The sequence below is a fragment of the Hyperolius riggenbachi genome, chromosome 11 (genome assembly GCF_040937935.1).
Source record: "Hyperolius riggenbachi isolate aHypRig1 chromosome 11, aHypRig1.pri, whole genome shotgun sequence".
Classification (NCBI taxonomy): domain Eukaryota; kingdom Metazoa; phylum Chordata; class Amphibia; order Anura; family Hyperoliidae; genus Hyperolius; species Hyperolius riggenbachi.
In genome coordinates, this window is record NC_090656.1 from 145,814,543 (window position 1) to 145,831,787 (window position 17,245).

The window sequence follows — 17,245 nt, forward strand, 5'->3', positions numbered from 1 at the left end:
ATGAGGGTCTGAGGAGCAGAAATCTAGCCTAGTTCAACACCTCAGACAATACCAACAAGCAATAACCAAGAAAAAAAATCATACTTTATCTCGCACAAAATATCTACAGCCAACAACAGAGCTGCTCAACTCTTCCACACAGTGGAATCACTCTGCAATCCTTCCTGCCTAAAAGCCCCAACTACATTCTCCAGGGAAAGGTGTGAAAAATTCTCTGCCTTCTTTACAAACCTTGGTGTAATTGCCTTCTTAAAACAGAAGGAATTCACTTATAAGTGAACATTTGTGGTTACCCACAATGCCCTACTGAATATGCAAATTATCCCTTTTTGCTCTTGTGAAGCCAAGCAAGCATCCAGAACCGCTGGTTTATAGCAAGCCTATAGCTTTAAGTTTTACACAGCCATATCAAACCCACATGTAGACAGCCTGTTTCGGACTTTTGGTCCTCATCAGTACATGGCAGGGATTGATAAGGCTGTATGGAATAGGGCTTGGACGAGAACAACAGAGTAACCAAGCAGCTCAGGGTGACCCAAACTACTAGGAATGTATAGGGGGATAAAAGGAACCAAAAAGCCCTCCTACTAAAAAAGCAAAGCTTGGTGTAATTGCCTTCTTAAAACAGAAGGAAATTTGCAATAATTCAGTTATAAGTGAACATTTGTGGTTACCCACAATGCCCTACTGAATATGCAAGTTCTTCACAAACAAGGTGTCTACCATCCGTGCCAGCATTACACCAACAACATCAATTGTCCACTGGTCTTTGCATCTGCCTACTACCGTACCACCATGGCAAGTCTTTGAATGAGAATTCCAAAATCTTCTTCACTCAGTGTCAAAGTCTCCGCCCCACTACCTGCGACCTGGATCCGGGCCCAACTGGATCCTTAATGCAGTGCCCAGAGCTGATCAGGCCAGCACTTCAAAAAATCACTCAGTGCTCCTTGCAAAGTGGACTTTTGCCAGAAGAACTAAAGAAAGCAATCATAAAACCCCTCTTGAAGAAACCATCACTAGATCCTGATTCTGTAACCAACTACAGACCTGTGGCGAACCTACCATTCCTATCAAAAGTTATCGAGAAAGCAGTCGCCAACCAGCTAGAAGCTAGGCTTACAGATAACAACATCTTTGATACTTTTCAGTCAGGATTCAGAAAAAGGCACAGCACTGAAACGGCATTAGTCCGAGTAATGAATGATCTACTTACTGCAAAGGACAAGGGTGATTGCTCAATTCTGATTCTTCTTGACTTGTCTGCAGCATTTGATACTGTGGATCATGAAATACTAATCCAGCGACTGAAGAATTACTGTGGCCTAAGGGGTACTGTTCTTAGCTAGTTTCAGACTTTCCTATCTGGCAGGACACAGCAAGTATGTCTGGGCACACACTACTCAAATCCAGTGCCACTTCCCTATGGAGTTTCACAGGGTTCTGTACTATCACCATTACTCTTTGCAGTCCACATGCTCCCACTGGGCAACATAATCCAGAACTATGGCCTAGGATACCATTGTTATGCAGATGACACACAACTGTATCTGTCCTTCAAGCCTGGCACCCAAGACCGATCAGCATCCATAAATGCGTGTCTAGTGGATTTACAAAATTGGATGAACACCAGCTGGCTGAGGCTGAACTCTGACAAAACAGAGGTGTTGGTGGTAGGTGGTCCACACATGATGGAGAGAGTTCAAAATGCTCGCCACCTCCAACTAACAATTGGGGGAGATACTGTACAGTATAAAGACTCTGTGCGAAACCTTGGGGTGATACTGGATGGAAATCTAAAACTCAAACAGCAGATATCAGCTGTTAAGTCTTTCTTCTTCCATCTAAGAAATATAGCGAAAATCAAACCCCTTATCCCAGCTGAAGACCTACCTGTCCTGGTTCATGCATTTGTATCCTCCGGCATAGACTACTGCAACGCCCTGTTCATCGGATCTACAGATAAGGTTCTGCGCCCCTTACAGCTAGTACAGAATGCTGCAGCCAGACTCCTAGCAATGCCCTCCGCAGCTCACACATCACCCCAGTACTGCAAACTATTCACTGGTTGCCAGTAAAATGGAGAATCAATTTTAAGATCTGCCTGCTGACATTCAAGGCTCTACACCACATGGGACCCAAATACATAGCGGATCTATTGGAACTTTATGCCCCTCCACGCACCTTCCGCTCTGCCAACAAGATGAAGCTGGTTATTCCCAGGATACACTTAACATTTGGTGCTCGGGTCTTTTCCTATGCAGCCCCTACTCTATGGAACTCACTTCCACAATCAGTACGAGAGGCTCCTTCTCTGGTCAGCTTTAAAAAAAGGCTAAAAACTCACCTCTTTTCCCTAGCCCTTGAGACTGCATAATGCAGGGTCACAGCGCTTTGAGTCCCCAGGGAGAAAAGCGCTATATAAACATTATTGTTACATAAGTTACATAGTTATTTGGGTTGAAAAAAAAAAAAAAAAAGACATACGTCCATCAAGTTCAACCAGAGAACAAAGTACAACACCAGCCTGCTCCCTCACATATCCCTGTTGATCCAGAGGAAGGCGAAAAACCCTTACAAGGCATGGTCCAATTAGCCCCAAAAGGGAAAAAATGTCTTCCCGACTCCAGATGGCAATCAGATAAAATCCCTGGATCATCATTAGGCATTACCTAGTAAATTGTAGCCATGGATGTCTTTCAACGCAAGGAAAGCATCTAAGCCCCCTTTAAATGCAGGTATAGAGTTTGCCATAACGACTTCCTGTGGCAATGCATTCCACATCTTAATCACTCTTACTGTAAAGAACCCTTTCCTAAATAAATGGCTAAAACGTTTTTCCTCCATGCGCAGATCATGTCCTCTAGTCCTTTGAGAAGGCCTAGGGACAAAAAGCTCATCCGCCAAGCTTTTATATTGCCCTCTGATGTATTTATACATGTTAATTAGATCCCCTCTAAGGCGTCTTTTCTCTAGACTAAATAAACACAGTTTATCTAACCTTTCTTGGTAAGCGAGACCTTCCATCCCACGTATCAATTTTGTTGCTCGTCTCTGCACCTGTTCTAAAACAGCAAAATCTTTCCTGTAATGTGGTGCCCAGAACGGAATTCCATATTCCAGATGTGGCCTTACTAGAGAGTTAAACAGGGGCAATATTATGCTAGCATCTCGAGTTTTTATTTCCCTTTTAATGCATCCCAAAATTAGCTGCAGCGCTTGGCATTGAGTGAGGGCTTGTTTCCACTGTTGCGACGCGATTTCGGCCGCATTCCGACGCTTGTAAAAACGCATGCGGATGCGTTTCCACATGCGTTTTTACCCGCGATTTCGCCTGCGATTATGCGAAATTAACCATGACACTGCCAGGGCTAAATAAAATTGAAAAAGGTGCGAAATCGCACGCGAAATCGCGGGTAAAAACGCATGTAACAAACGCATGCGTTTTTACTATTAAATACATTAGCGGCGATTCGCACGGATTCCCGACGCAGGCGAAATCGTTGGCTCTTTTGTGCGTTTTTTTCACGCTGAAAAAAACGCACCTCAACAACGCTACAGTGGAAACAGGCCCATCCACTTGTATTACATGTGCGGATCTGCATGCGTTGGACGCATGCAGATTCGCGATAGTGGAAACGAGCCCTAAGATTATTTAACTTGTTGTCGATGAGTACTCCTAAATCATTCTCCAAGTTTGATGTCCCCAACTGTATCCCATTTATTTTGTATGGTGCTAGACCATTAGTACGACCAAAATGCATGACTTTACATTTGTCAACATTGAATTTCATCTGCCATTTATGTGCCCATATAGCCATCCTATCCAGATCCTGTTGCAATATGACACTATCTTCCTGAGAGTTGATGATTCTGCACAATTTTGTATCATCTGCAAAAATAGCAGCATTGCTCACTACTGAATCTACTAGATCATTAATAAATTGAAGAGCACTGGACCCAGTACAGACCCCTGCTAACAGTCTCCCAGTATGATCCATTGACCACAACTCTTTGTTTTCTGTCCATTAGCCAGTTCCCTATCCATGCACACAAACTCTTCCCCAGTCCTTGCATCCTCAACTTTTGCACCAGACTTCTGTGGGGAACAGTGTCGAAGGCCTTTGCAAAGTCCAAGTATATCACATCTACAGCATTCCCAATATCCACATTAGCGTTCACTACCTCATAAAAGCTGAGCATGTTAGTCAAACAGGACATGTCTTTAGTAAACCCATGTTGATGCTGAGAAATAAGATTATTTTCTGCTATCTCTTAGTAACCCCTCAAATAGTTTGCATACAACTGATGTTAAGCTTACAACAGGTCTATAATTTCCTGGATCTGATTTTTTGCCCTTCTTAAAGGAATACTGTAGGGGGGGGGGGGGGGGGGGGGGGGGTTGGGGGAAAATGAGTTGAAGTTACCCGGGGCTTCTAATGGCCCCCCGCAGACATCCTGTGCCCGCGCAGCCACTCACTGACGCTCTGGCCCCGCCTCCTGTTCACTTTTGGAATTTCAGACTTTAAAGTTCGAAAACCACTGCACCTGCGTTGCCGTGTCCTCACTCCCGCTGATGGCACCAGGAGCGTTCTGCGCAGGCCCAGTATGGTCTGTGCCTGCGCCGGGCGCTCATGGTGACATCAGGGGAAGCGAGGACACGGCAACGCAGGCACAGTGGTTTTCAGACTTTAAAGTCTGAAATTCCAGAAGTGAACAGGAGGCGGGGCCATAGCATCGGTGAGTGGCTGCGTGGGCACAGGATGTCTGCAGGGGACCATTAGAAGCCCCGGGTAACTTCAACTCATTTTCCCCGACCCCCCTACAGTATCCCTTTAAATAATGGGAAAACGTGGGCTGTATGCCAATCCGTTGGTACTCTGTAAGTTGAAAGAGTCACAAAAGATAAGATAAAGGGGTTTATCTACAGTGGCTTGCAAAAGTATTCGGCCCCCTTGAAGTTTGCCACACTTTCTCACGTTACTGCCACAAACCTGAATCAATTTTATTGGAATTCCACGTGAAAGACCAATACAAAGTGGTGTACACGTGAGAAGTAGAATGAAAATCATACATGATTCCAAACATTTTTTACAAATCAATAAATGCAAAGTAGGGTGTGCATAATTCTTCAGCCCCCTTTGGTCTGAGTGCAGTCAGTTGCCCATAGACATTGCCTGATGAGTGCTAATGACTAAATAGAGTGCACCTGTGTGTAATCTAATATCAGTACAAATACAGCTGCTCTGTGACGGCCTCAGAGGTTGTCTAAGAGAATCTTGGGAGCAACAACACCATGAAGTCCAAAGAACACACCAGACAGGTCAGGGATAAAGTTATTGAGAAATTTAAAGCAGGCTTAGGCTACAAAAAGATGTCCAAAGCCTTGAACATACCACGGAGCACTGTTCAAGCGATCATTCAGAAATGGAAGGAGTATGGCACAACTGTAAACCTACCAAGACAAGGCCATCCACCTAAACTCACAGGCCGAACAAGGAGAGCGCTGATCAGAAATGCAGTCAAGAGGCCCATGGTGACTCTGGACGAGCTGCAGAGATCTACAGCTCAAGTGGGGGAATCTCTCCATAGGGCAACTATTAGATGTGCACTGCACTAAGTTGGCCTTTATGGAAGAGTGGCAAGAAAAGCATAAGAAGTCCATTTGCAGTTTGCAACAAGCCATGTGGGGGACACAGCAAACATGTAGAAGAAGGTGCTCTGGTCCGATGAGACCAAAATGGAACTTTTTGGCCAAAATACAAAACGCTATGTGTGGCAGAAAACTAACACTGCACATCACTCAGAACACACCATCATGACTGTCAAATATGGTGGTGGCAGCATCATGCTATGGGGTTGCTTCTCTTCAGCAGGAACAGGGAAGCTGGTCAAAGTTGATGGGAAGATGGATGGAGCAAAATACAGGGCAATCTTGGAAGAAAGCCTCTTGGAGTCTGCAATAGACTTGAGACTGGGGCGGAGGTTCACCTTCCAGCAGGACAACGACCCTAAACATAAAGCCAGGGCAACAATGGAATGGTTTAAAACAAAACATATCCTGGTGCTAGAATGGCCCAGTCAAAGTCCAGATTTAAATCCAATCGAGAATCTGTGGCAAGATCTTAAAATTGTTGTTCACAAACGCTGTCCATCTAATCTGATTGAGCTGGAGCTGTTTTGCAAAGAAGAATGGGCAAGGATTTCAGTCTCTAGATGTGCAAAGCTGGTAGAGACATACCCTAAAAGACTGGCAGCTGGAATTGCAGCAAAAGGTGGCTCTACAAAGTATTGACTCAGGGGCCTGAATAATTACGCACACCCCACTTTGCAGTTATTGATTTGTAAAAAATGTTTGGAATCATATATGATTTTCGTTCCACTTCTCACGTGTACATCACTTTGTATTGGACTTTTATGTGAAATTTCAATAAAATTGATTCATGTTTGTGGCAGTAATGTGACAAAATGTGGAAAACTTCAAGGGGGCCGAATACTTTTGCAAGCCACTGTATAACTGAAATTAATTCCCTAAGGACCAGAGGATGCATGCCATCCGGGCCAGGTGCCTTGTCTATTTTTAATTTATTTGGTCTTGCCTTTACTTCTTCCTGCATTAAGTATTTAATATTACAGTTGGAAGATTGAGACTCTTCTGCCTCTGTAATTTGCAACAGTGATGTTTCCCTTGTGAAGACAGAAGCAAAGAAAGCATTCAACAACTCTGCCTCACCTTGGTCATCCACCATTGAGTCCTCTCCCCCCCCATCCTTTAGGAGTCCAATACAGTCAACCTTTCTTTTTTTAGAGTTGATGCACTTAGATTTGATATCCCTAGCGATTTGAATTTCAGCTTCAATCTTTGCCAGCCTAATTTATTTTTTACAATTTGTATTGCACTCCTTATAATTGTTTAAGGCAGCCTCTGTCCCCTCCTGTTATAGGACCTTATAGGCATTCTATTTCTTCTCCATTTTATCTCTAACCTTTCTATTCATCCATAGAGGCCTTTTTTTATTCCTAGATATTTTTTTTTCCATATGGAATATACATGCTACAATATTGATTGAGTGTAAGTTTAAAATCTTGCCATTTCCCTTTGATGTCCTCCCTTTGTAGCACATTATCCCAGTTCACCAAAGTTAGTGCCTGCCTGAGTTGATTGAACTTTGCTTTTCTAAAATTCATAGTTTTAGTGGTCCCGCTGCCCCGCGGCCTATCAGTCACCAGATCAAACGTTATGTTGTGATCACCATTTTACCTCATGCTGTAATCTTGATTAATTGACATTTGCTGACATTTGTTGATGTGTTTACCACACAAGTCAGTAATTTACCTCACTGCTCAGTAATTTCAGCTTGCCATGTGGTAACAGCCTTGATGCATTGAAGCTAGTGTTTCTCTCCCTCCTGCTTCTTCCCCCTCCCCTTACTTGTAGAGTACTCAGACACAGGCTGGAATGATTTGTCTGATCTGTCAACACTGGAACAGCTTGAAAAGAAATCTCTGAAAACACTATCATATGTGTGCTAGGACCCAAAGTATTGTATACCATATAAAGGGAGGTAATGGGCCCTTTAAACCAGCACTTAAAAAGAAAAAAAGTTCTTGGAACTCACTGGCTATAACATTCAGGTGATACCTCACAGAGATGAGGGAGCATGGGTCTGAACAAAGGGGACCCAAGTGCAATACAAAAACAGGTCCTGCTTCAATTCACCATAGACTTTATTAAAAAAAAAGGTATTATAAACACTGTATATCACCAATAGTATCTAAAAATCATAAAACTGTTAAAAAGGTTTGGGGAGGCACCCAGATTTTCTACTAATGGGTCTGAGTATATTAAATAGAAGTCGCGTGGGGCAAGGGCGCCTGTTCTAAAAGGTGCCCTTGCCCCACACAACTATTTAAGGTTACTTGTTTGTACTGACCTGAGGAAGCGGGCTGAGACCAGTGAAACGTCTACAATTAACCACTTGATAATAAAGACTCCGTACGTTATATTCGAGTGAGTCTTCTTTGGAGGTAAGACACCACTTCTTATAATACCATACAGTAATATACTTAGACCCATTAGTAGAAAATCTGGGTGCCTCCCCAAACCTTTAACAGTTGTTAAACCCACACCCCCAAAAGGGGTGCTAGCACTTCCCACTTGTATATCCATCATACCAATGGAAAAGCCGACAGGAGGAGAGCGACCACCCTGTTCCAGAAGGTTCCGGGATAAAATTACCCACAATCCCCCATCGTTTAAGACCTGACGTTACTATACTATTGGGCTCCCGGTCTCTCCCCCTTTCTACAGGCCGAAGGATCTCCACTCCCATTGTGAAGGGACCTCCAGAGACCTGCACCAATCCTATAAAATCATAAAAGTCACCCTCTTATGTGGAAATTGCACAGCCAGCTAGGCTCACGCATAACCCATGCTCACATGTATCCCATACACACAAGAGATCCCTGTAGGTAGCAACCATGCACTAATAACTAATAGCCATAGAGTGCTCAGACTTCCAGGTTAATGCCTGGTATTGTTCACACTGAGCCAAGGATTAGGTTTTCTTGAGAATTCATGAGGCATAGCCACCATAGTTCACTAGTAGAGTTCAGCTTGACCTCCAAAGATCCTTAAGCAAGTCAAGAGGGACGGGAGTGCATTACCTTTTAAAACCAAAATTTCCACTATACAGATTGCACTTACTATTTAGTGTTAGGGCTCATTTCCACTATCGCGAATTCGCATGCGTTTTTCACATACAAATTCGCATAGCAATACAAGTCAATGGGACTGTTTCCACTTGTCAGGATTCCTTTGCGTTTTTCTGTGCAGAGAAAATTCGCATGGCAGAGCCATCAGAATTCGCATACCGCTATGCGAATCGCATACAATGTATTTAATAGGAAATTCGCATGAGGTTTTTTTTATGCGAATTTTCATGCGAATTCGCATAGAAACAATGGAAAAGCACACCAGCACTGCCATGGTTAAATTCGCACACATCGTCATCCATGCGAATTCGTGTGCGAATTCGCGTGAAAATTCGCATGGACCCGCATACGAATTTCGCATCTGCATGCGAATTTTTACCGCGGCGATTCGCACCGCACAAGTGGAAATGCAGCCTTAGATGCTAAAGCCACAAAGAGGTCTCCTAAGACTGTCACAGCCTGGCCAGGGCTGGCAGTGTGGATGGAACGAAGGGGGGTGCATTAATTAAAGGGCCATAACTGTTTTGCAGAGCGCAAGTTTTGTTTTAATGTTCCCATCCTTAAGCAAGTGTCTGATAATCAAACAGTATAAGACATGTGCAGATCTGCATCAGAGATTCATAGGCTGTTGGTGCTGTCTCCAGAGTCTCACAACACGCAGTTGATGGAATCTTAGCTTGCATCATTAGGGTGTCACCCATGAGTGTTTCAGGCAACGTGAGACGTGTATACATGTGGCAGTAATGTAAGCCATTATCCACACCACCACTCTCGTAATGCCTTCCATGCGGTCAATTGGCTCCAATCTCCGCTGTAGGCTAATGCAGGGCTTTTGCACCGCAGGTGCAGTAAGAGAGGAAGCCTTGACGCGTATCAGCCGCATCCAGCCTTAAAGGAGTTATCGGGCTAAAATACCCTAAATGAGCATTACTCAACCGGGGCTTTCTCCAGCCCCTTGCAACTGACTGTCCCACGCCGACCGCTCCACTCCCTGCCGATGTCCCGGTCTCCGTGCTCGGTATTCAGGCCGACCACACGGGCCGCGGCAGCAGCAGTAAGGCCGACCCCGCGGTCGGCCTGAATATAGAGTACGGAGACCCCGTAGCAGTCGTTTTTTTACAAGCTAACTAAGCCAAGTTTGTCCAACCTTTCTTGGTAAGTGAGATCTTCCATACCTCCATTAGTTGTCTGCCTTTGTACCCGTTCTAGAAGGTCAATGTCCTTTCTATAGCGTGGTGCCCAAAACTGTATCCCATACTCCAGATGTGGCCTCACAAGTGATTTATACAGAGGAGTAGTACACTAGCATCTCAAGATTTTATTTCCTGTTTTATGCATCCCAGAATTTTATTTGCTTTAGCTACCGCTGCTTGGCACTGTATACGAATTACTAAACTTGCTATCAACACAGTATTCCTAAGTCCTTCTCCAGTCTGATGTTGCCAGCTGTACGCCATTTATTTTATATAGTGATCTACCATTGGAACATCCAAGGTGCAGGACTTCACATTTGTCAACATTAAATTTCATCTGCCATGTGCCGATCCATATGGCCATGTTGTCAAGATCCTGTTGTAATAGGCAACTATCCGCCAGTGTTGATAATCCTACATAATTTTGTATCATCTGCAAAGATGGCTACATTACTCTATATTCCATCCACTAAATCATTAATAAATACATTGAAAAACATTGGACAAAGTACTGACTTCTGCAGTACCCCAGTTTCCCATTTTGAGTATGTTTTGTTTAGCACCACTCTGTGCCTTCTATCCCTTTACCAGCCAGTTCTCTATCCAGATACAAACATTTTCTCCTAGTCCCTGTACCCTAAGCTTCTGCACCAGGCTATTGTGGGGAACAGTGTCAAAAGCTTTTGCAAAGTCCAAGTATGCTACATCTATAGCTTTCCCAAGATTTAAATGTTCATTCACCACTTCATAATAGCTTAACATATTGGTGAGACAGGACCGGTCTTTACTAAAACCATGTTCTTAAACAAAACATATTGTCGGACTGTCAATCTTCATTAAAAAAAGTCAATCTACCCCCAAAAAAGTTTAATATATAGGAGATCGTAGTGGCACATTATACTTTTAAGTAGCCAAATACCATAAAGCGTTGCAAATAGCAGTGGTGACGTGCGGCGTTCAGCTACATGGCAGCAGAAATCAAAATGGCAAGGAGGAGGGGGGGCGGAGGAGGGAAGTCAAAGGGAGAGTGAAAGAAATGCTCGGAGTTCGTCCAAGTACCAAATTCCAGAGATTGGCAGGGGCTTGTTATGGTGCACTCTGGGTTCAGCTACTATGTAGGAAAAACCATTATCTGTAGGCAAAACCAACATCTACTTCTTGTTGTTCATCCAGCCCATGGACCTCACCCAGACATCACACTCCTCTTGTCACCTATGCAACCATCATTAACTTATGTTAATGACTCAACCCTCAACGACTTTGCAGTCGGCTACAGGTTCTACAGCAGGGATGGGCTGCACCTTAATGGGGAGGGTGCAGCTGCATTGGGGGAGAAGTTGGCTAAACGGTTGAAGGAGATTTTAAACTAGGATCTGGGGGGAGGCGGGAGGATAAAGTCTCAATATGTAGACAAGATAAGGTAAAAAGACAGTGGGAGCCTAACATTATGGGGGGTGGAGAGGGAGGTGGGGACAGTGTAAAGATTAAGGAGGTTGGTAAAACTTCAAGTAGCCCATTTCGTGTAAACAAAATTGGTAAATGTGGTGGTAAAAATATAAAGTGCATGGTAACCAATGCTCGGAGCCTTGCAAATAAAATAGACGAACTAGAGTTCATTCTGATTGACAAAGGCTATGACATTGTGGGAATAACCGAGACATGGATGGATGAAAGCCATGACTGGATAGCTAATTTAAAAGGATACAATGTGTTTAGGAGGGATAGAACAGGGAAAAAAGGTGGAGGGGTTTGTCTCTTTGTTAAAGAGAACCCGAGGTGGCTTTGTATAACGTTAGTGGGGCACAGAGGCTGGTTGGGCACACTAACACCAGCCTCTGTTGCCCCATGGTGTGTGTCAAAGACCCCCCTGCTCGCCGCTATCCTTCCCGCAGTGCTGGCGACACGCAGCGCGTCGCCAGCACAATGTTTACCCTAGCGCTGTCTGTCAGCGCCGCTCCCCCGCCTCCTCCGCATCGCCGCTACCCGCCCTCGTCCCTTCCCTCCAATCAGCGTGAGGGAAGGGACGAGGGCGGGTAGCGGCGATGCGGAGGAGGCGGCGGAGCGGCACTGACAGACAGCGCTAGGGTAAACATTGTGCTGGCGACACGCTGCGTGTCGCCAGTATTGCGGGGGTATAGCGGCGAGCAGGGGGGTCTTTGACACACACCATGGGGCAACAGAGGCTGGTGTTAGTGTGCCCAACCAGCCTCTGTGCCCCACTAACGTTATACAAAGCCACCTCGGGTTCTCTTTAAGAATTCTTTTACAGCTGTCCTCAACGATGAGATGGAGGAAGATTGCGAAGATGTGGAGTCCGTTTGGGTAAATATTCATGGTGGAAATAAAAGTTGCCAATTGCTTATTGGGGTATGCTACAGACCACCTCTTATTAATAAAGCTGCAGAACTGCGATTACTACAGCAGATTGAAAAAGCTGCAAGTAAAAATGAGGTCATAATTATGGGCGACTTCAACTTTCCATACATTGACTGGGGTATTGAGGCTACCCATTCTGGTAAAAGCAGCAGATTTCTGGCAGCACTACAGGACAATTACTTGACTCAAATGGTAACGGAACCAACTAGGGGGAATGCGTTACTGGATCTGATCATTTCTAATAGACCAGATAATGTATCAAATGTGCAGGTTCAAGAACATTTGGGAAATAGTGATCACAACATGATAACATTTGATCCGGTGACTGATAGGCCACGGGGCAGCGGGACCACTAAAACTATGAATTTTAGAAAAGCAAAGTTCAATCAAATTAGGCAGGCACTAAGTTCGGTGAACTGGGATAATGTACTACAAGGGGAGGACACTGAAGGGAAATAGCAAGCTTTTAAACTTATTCTCAATCAATATTGTAGTATGTATATCCCATATGGAAACAAAATGTCTAGGAATAAAAAAAGGCCTCTATGGATGAATAGAAAGGTTAGGGATAAAATGAAGAGGAAAAGGAATGGTTATAAGGTCCTAAAACAGGAGGGGACCGAGGCTGCACTAAGCAATTATAAGGAGTGCAATAAAAATTGTAAAAAAGAAATTAGGCAGGCAAAGATCGAAGCTGAAAATCAAATCGCTAGGGATATCAAATCGAACCCAAAAAAGTTTTACAAGTACATCAACTCTAAAAAAAAAAAAAGGTTGACTGTATAGGAATCCTAAAGGATGAGGGTGGGAACTCAATGGTGGATGACCAAGGTAAGGCAGAGTTATTAAATGCTTTCTTTGCTTCTGTCTTCACAAAGGAAACAGCACTGTTGCAAATTACAGAGGCAGAAGAGTCAATTTTCTAACTGTAATATTAAATACTTAACGCAGGAAGAAGTAAAGGCAAGACTAAATAAATTAAAAATAGACAAGGCACCTGGCCCGGATGGCATGCATCCCCGGGTCCTAAGAGAATTAAGTTCAGTTATAGCTAAGCCCCTTTATCTTATCTTTTGTGACTCTCTTGCAACTGGCAGAGTCCCAGTGGATTGGCGTACAGCCCACGGTTTCCCATTATTTAAGAAGGGCAAAAAATCTGATCCAGGAAATTATAGACCTGTAAGCTTAACATCAGTTGTATGCAAACTATTTGAGGGGTTACTAAGAGATACTATACATGACTTCATAGTAGAAAATAATCTTATTTCTCAGCATCAACATGGGTTTACTAAAGACAGGTCCTGTTTGACTAACATGCTCAGCTTTTATGAGGTAGTGAATGCTAATATGGATATTGGGAATGCTGTAGATGTGATATACTTGGACTTTGCAAAGGCCTTCGACACTGTTCCCCACAGAAGTCTGGTGCAAAAGTTGAGGATGCAAGGACTGGGGAAGAGTTTGTGTGCATGGATAGGGAACTGGCTAATGGACAGAAAACAAAGAGTTGTGGTCAATGGATCATACTGGGAGACTGTTAGCAGGGGTCTGTACTGGGTCCAGTGCTCTTCAATTTATTAATGATCTAGTAGATTCAGTAGTGAGCAATGCTGCTATTTTTGCAGATGATACAAAATTGTGCAGAATCATCAACTCTCAGGAAGATAGTGTCATATTGCAACAGGATCTGGATAGGATGGCTATATGGGCACATACATGGCAGATGAAGTTCAATGTTGACAAATGTAAAGTCATGCATTTTGGTCGTACCAATGGTCTAGCACCATACAAAATAAATGGGATACAGTTGGAGACATCAAACTTGGAGAAGGACTTAGGAGTACTCATCGACAAGTTAAATAATCGTACTCAATGCCAAGCTGCTGCAGCTAAAGTGAACAAAATTTTGGGATGCATTAAAAAGGGAAATAAAAACTCGAGATGCTAGCATAATATTGCCCCTGTTTAACTCTCTAGTAAGGCCACATCTGGAATATGGAATTCAGTTCTGGGCACCACATTACAAAAAAAGATATTGCAGTTTTAGAGCAGGTGCAGAGACGAGCAACAAAATTGATACGTGGGATGGAAGGTCTCGCTTACCAAGAAAGGTTAGATAAACTGGGTTTATTTAGTCTAGAGAAAAGACGCCTTAGAGGAGATCTAATTAACATGTATAAATACATCAGAGGGCAATATAATAGCTTGGCGGATGAGCTTTTTGTCCCTAGGCCTTCTCAAAAGACTAGAGGACATGATCTGCGCATGGAGGAAAAACGTTTTAGCCATTTATTTAGGAAAGGGTTCTTTACAGTAAGAGTGATTAAGATGTGGAATGCATTGCCACAGGAAGTGGTTATGGCAAACTCTATACCTGCATTTAAAGGGGGCTTAGATGCTTTCCTTGCGTTGAAAGACATCCATGGCTACAATTACTAGGTTATGCCTAATGATGTTGATCCAGGGATTTTATCTGATTGCCATCTGGAGTCAGGAAGGATTTTTTCCCTTTTGAGGCTAATTGGACCATGCCTTGTGGGTTTTTTTTCGCCTTCCTCTGGATCAACAGGGGTATGTGGGGGACGGGCTGGAGTTGTACTTTGTACTGGTTGAACTCGATGGACGTATGTCTTTTTTCAACCAAAATAACTATAACTCTGTAACCCAACACTTGTAAACTAAATTATCCCTTCCAAATCTTCCTAAAATGCACCGCTTCAGAAAAGCTTGTTTGCCATGTTCCCTTTAAGGGCCACACCCACATTTATGCTAGAAGTCAAACCTTGCCTTATCTGCTATGCTCATTGTGACCTTCCCTAGTGTCTCCAGCCACTTCTGCAACAGCAGTTTATCCTTCAAGTGTTTTGTGCATCACATGAACCTCCTAGCTGTATTGCTGGACGTTTTCAAACTGTGCATGAATAATTTATGTGTTTTGTGCTCGTGTTGAAGTACGCCATGAATGTCCATACTCTACTATATACAGCACCACAGCAGAGGATGGCAGTCATAAATAGCTTTAATTGATGGCATCACTATAAATTCGACATAGGATTAAATCACCTTAAGAGCGAGTTGGAACTCCAGCAGTTTGGTATAGCATGCAGCTCGATTGCTGTACAGTTTAGCATCTTTTGGATTTCTCTTGATTGCTTCTGTGTAATGTTTCATTGCCTTGGGATAGTCTCCTGCAAAACAGAGAGACAGGTTAATAGTATGTATAATCCAAACAGTTACTTTAAAGGACACCTGAAGTGAGAGGGATATGTAAGCTGCTGTTTTTATTTTCTTTTAACTTCCCTGGCAATTTCTGCAGGATGTCTATGCAAAAAGTGGTTCAATTAATATTTTCATGACATTTTTGTCTGCAACTTACTAAAATCCATCAAGCAAGGGTCTAGTATCCATTTTGAGTATAATAAAACGTTTCAAATACAAAATCATGTCAAAAAATTAAATTAACATTTCTAAAATAAACTTTTTACTCACAAATAGAAAAATCATTGAATATAGAAATAAATACTGTCCAGGGTTTGACTAAAACATCTCCATTGTCTGGTACAACAACTAAGGGCCAGTTTACATGCACACTTGCACGTCATTTACATTGACAGTTTACGCAAAAACAGCATTTCGATCACTTTTTTTCACTAGGAATCGCCGCTAAAAGTCGACAAATTCTTTTCTGCACGCTTGCAGAAAAGCATTTGGAAGTGACACTGGGCAGGCGTCTGAACCAGCCCTAAAGGTCCATAATGGGTAGGACGGAAGAGCCCAATGTGTCTTCTATTTTAGTATTTTTTAAATAAAAAAATTTAATAAAAATAGAGGTAATTGCTTACCTCTCCAGAAGATTTAAACACCAGTTCAACAGGAAAAAAGTTTATTCAAAAAGCAATATGACAACATGTTTCACGGGTCATGGCCCGCTTCCTCAGGTCAATCTGGGAGTGGAAGGAATACATCTAGGCTTCCCTGAAGCCTGTTCCAGCTTGCCAACAGAAAAGATTGTAGAACTCGGCTGTCAGCTTGAGCCCAGGGGACTGCCGATATTGCTGATGTGTAGAGTGCTAAAACTCTCATGATCCAACTTAGAGAACACTCCTGAAGATCCCGAATAGACCTTACCTCTGACTGAAGTTTCAATGTCTTTTCGTCTGGAAGAAAAATATTTCCCTCTACAGAGTTTATCATGTAGCCTAAAAATTATCTCCTGCACCAGAAGTGCACTAGAAGTCTGAATAACCAGATCTGTGATTTTTGGCTAGATCCTCTGAATCTGCAAAAATCTACAGATAGTCCAGGGTAAGGTACAATCGAGATCCCCTGAAGTCGTAAAACCTTAATTACCTCTGCTAGAACCTTTGTAAATATGCGAGGGGCTGAGGCAATCCCGAACGGGAGTGCACAGAACTGGTAATGCTGAATCTGGGACCCGTTCCTGATTGCAAACCTCAAAAATCATTGATGGTTGAAAAGATGAATATGCAGGAAAGTGTCTTTGATACTAAATATTTGTTCTCCTTCAATAGACCTCTTGCGGTATAAATACATTCCATCCTGAACTTTTTGTACACTAAATAAGGATTCAGGGATTTTAGATTAAGAACTGTAAATTCCCACTTGCTTTCTTAACCAGAAACACATGAGAATAATATACCTGAAATTCCTCCACCAGAGGTACTGGGACAATAACCTTCAATAATTTTTGGATCTCCAGCTTCAAACACACTGCTTTGTCTGGATCTTTCGGAGTTACAATTATAGAAGCGCTAAACAGAAAATTGAAGGTGATACCCTTCTTTTATAACTTCTAAAACAAAAGGATCGAGATTTAGACTCTCCCATTCCAAATGAAAATAAATTAATCTCCCCCCCCCCCCTCCACCACAGGTAGATAGTCATTTGCTTTCTTTTGGGGGCATGGTTCTCCCAAGCAAGGGAGAACCCTGCTTTTCCCT

General features: G+C 43.1%; 1 protein-coding gene across 1 annotated transcript in view; it reads right to left on the reverse strand.

Moving 5' to 3' along the window:
* The window catches only part of STIP1 (stress induced phosphoprotein 1), a 280,715-nt gene that overhangs the window by 84,994 nt on the left and 178,476 nt on the right, over positions 1–17,245 (reverse strand). Inside the window, exon 10 of the mRNA XM_068259732.1 lies at positions 15,348–15,472. Coding sequence (XP_068115833.1) covers positions 15,348–15,472 — 125 coding nt within the window. The remainder of the gene's footprint in view (positions 1–15,347; positions 15,473–17,245) is intronic.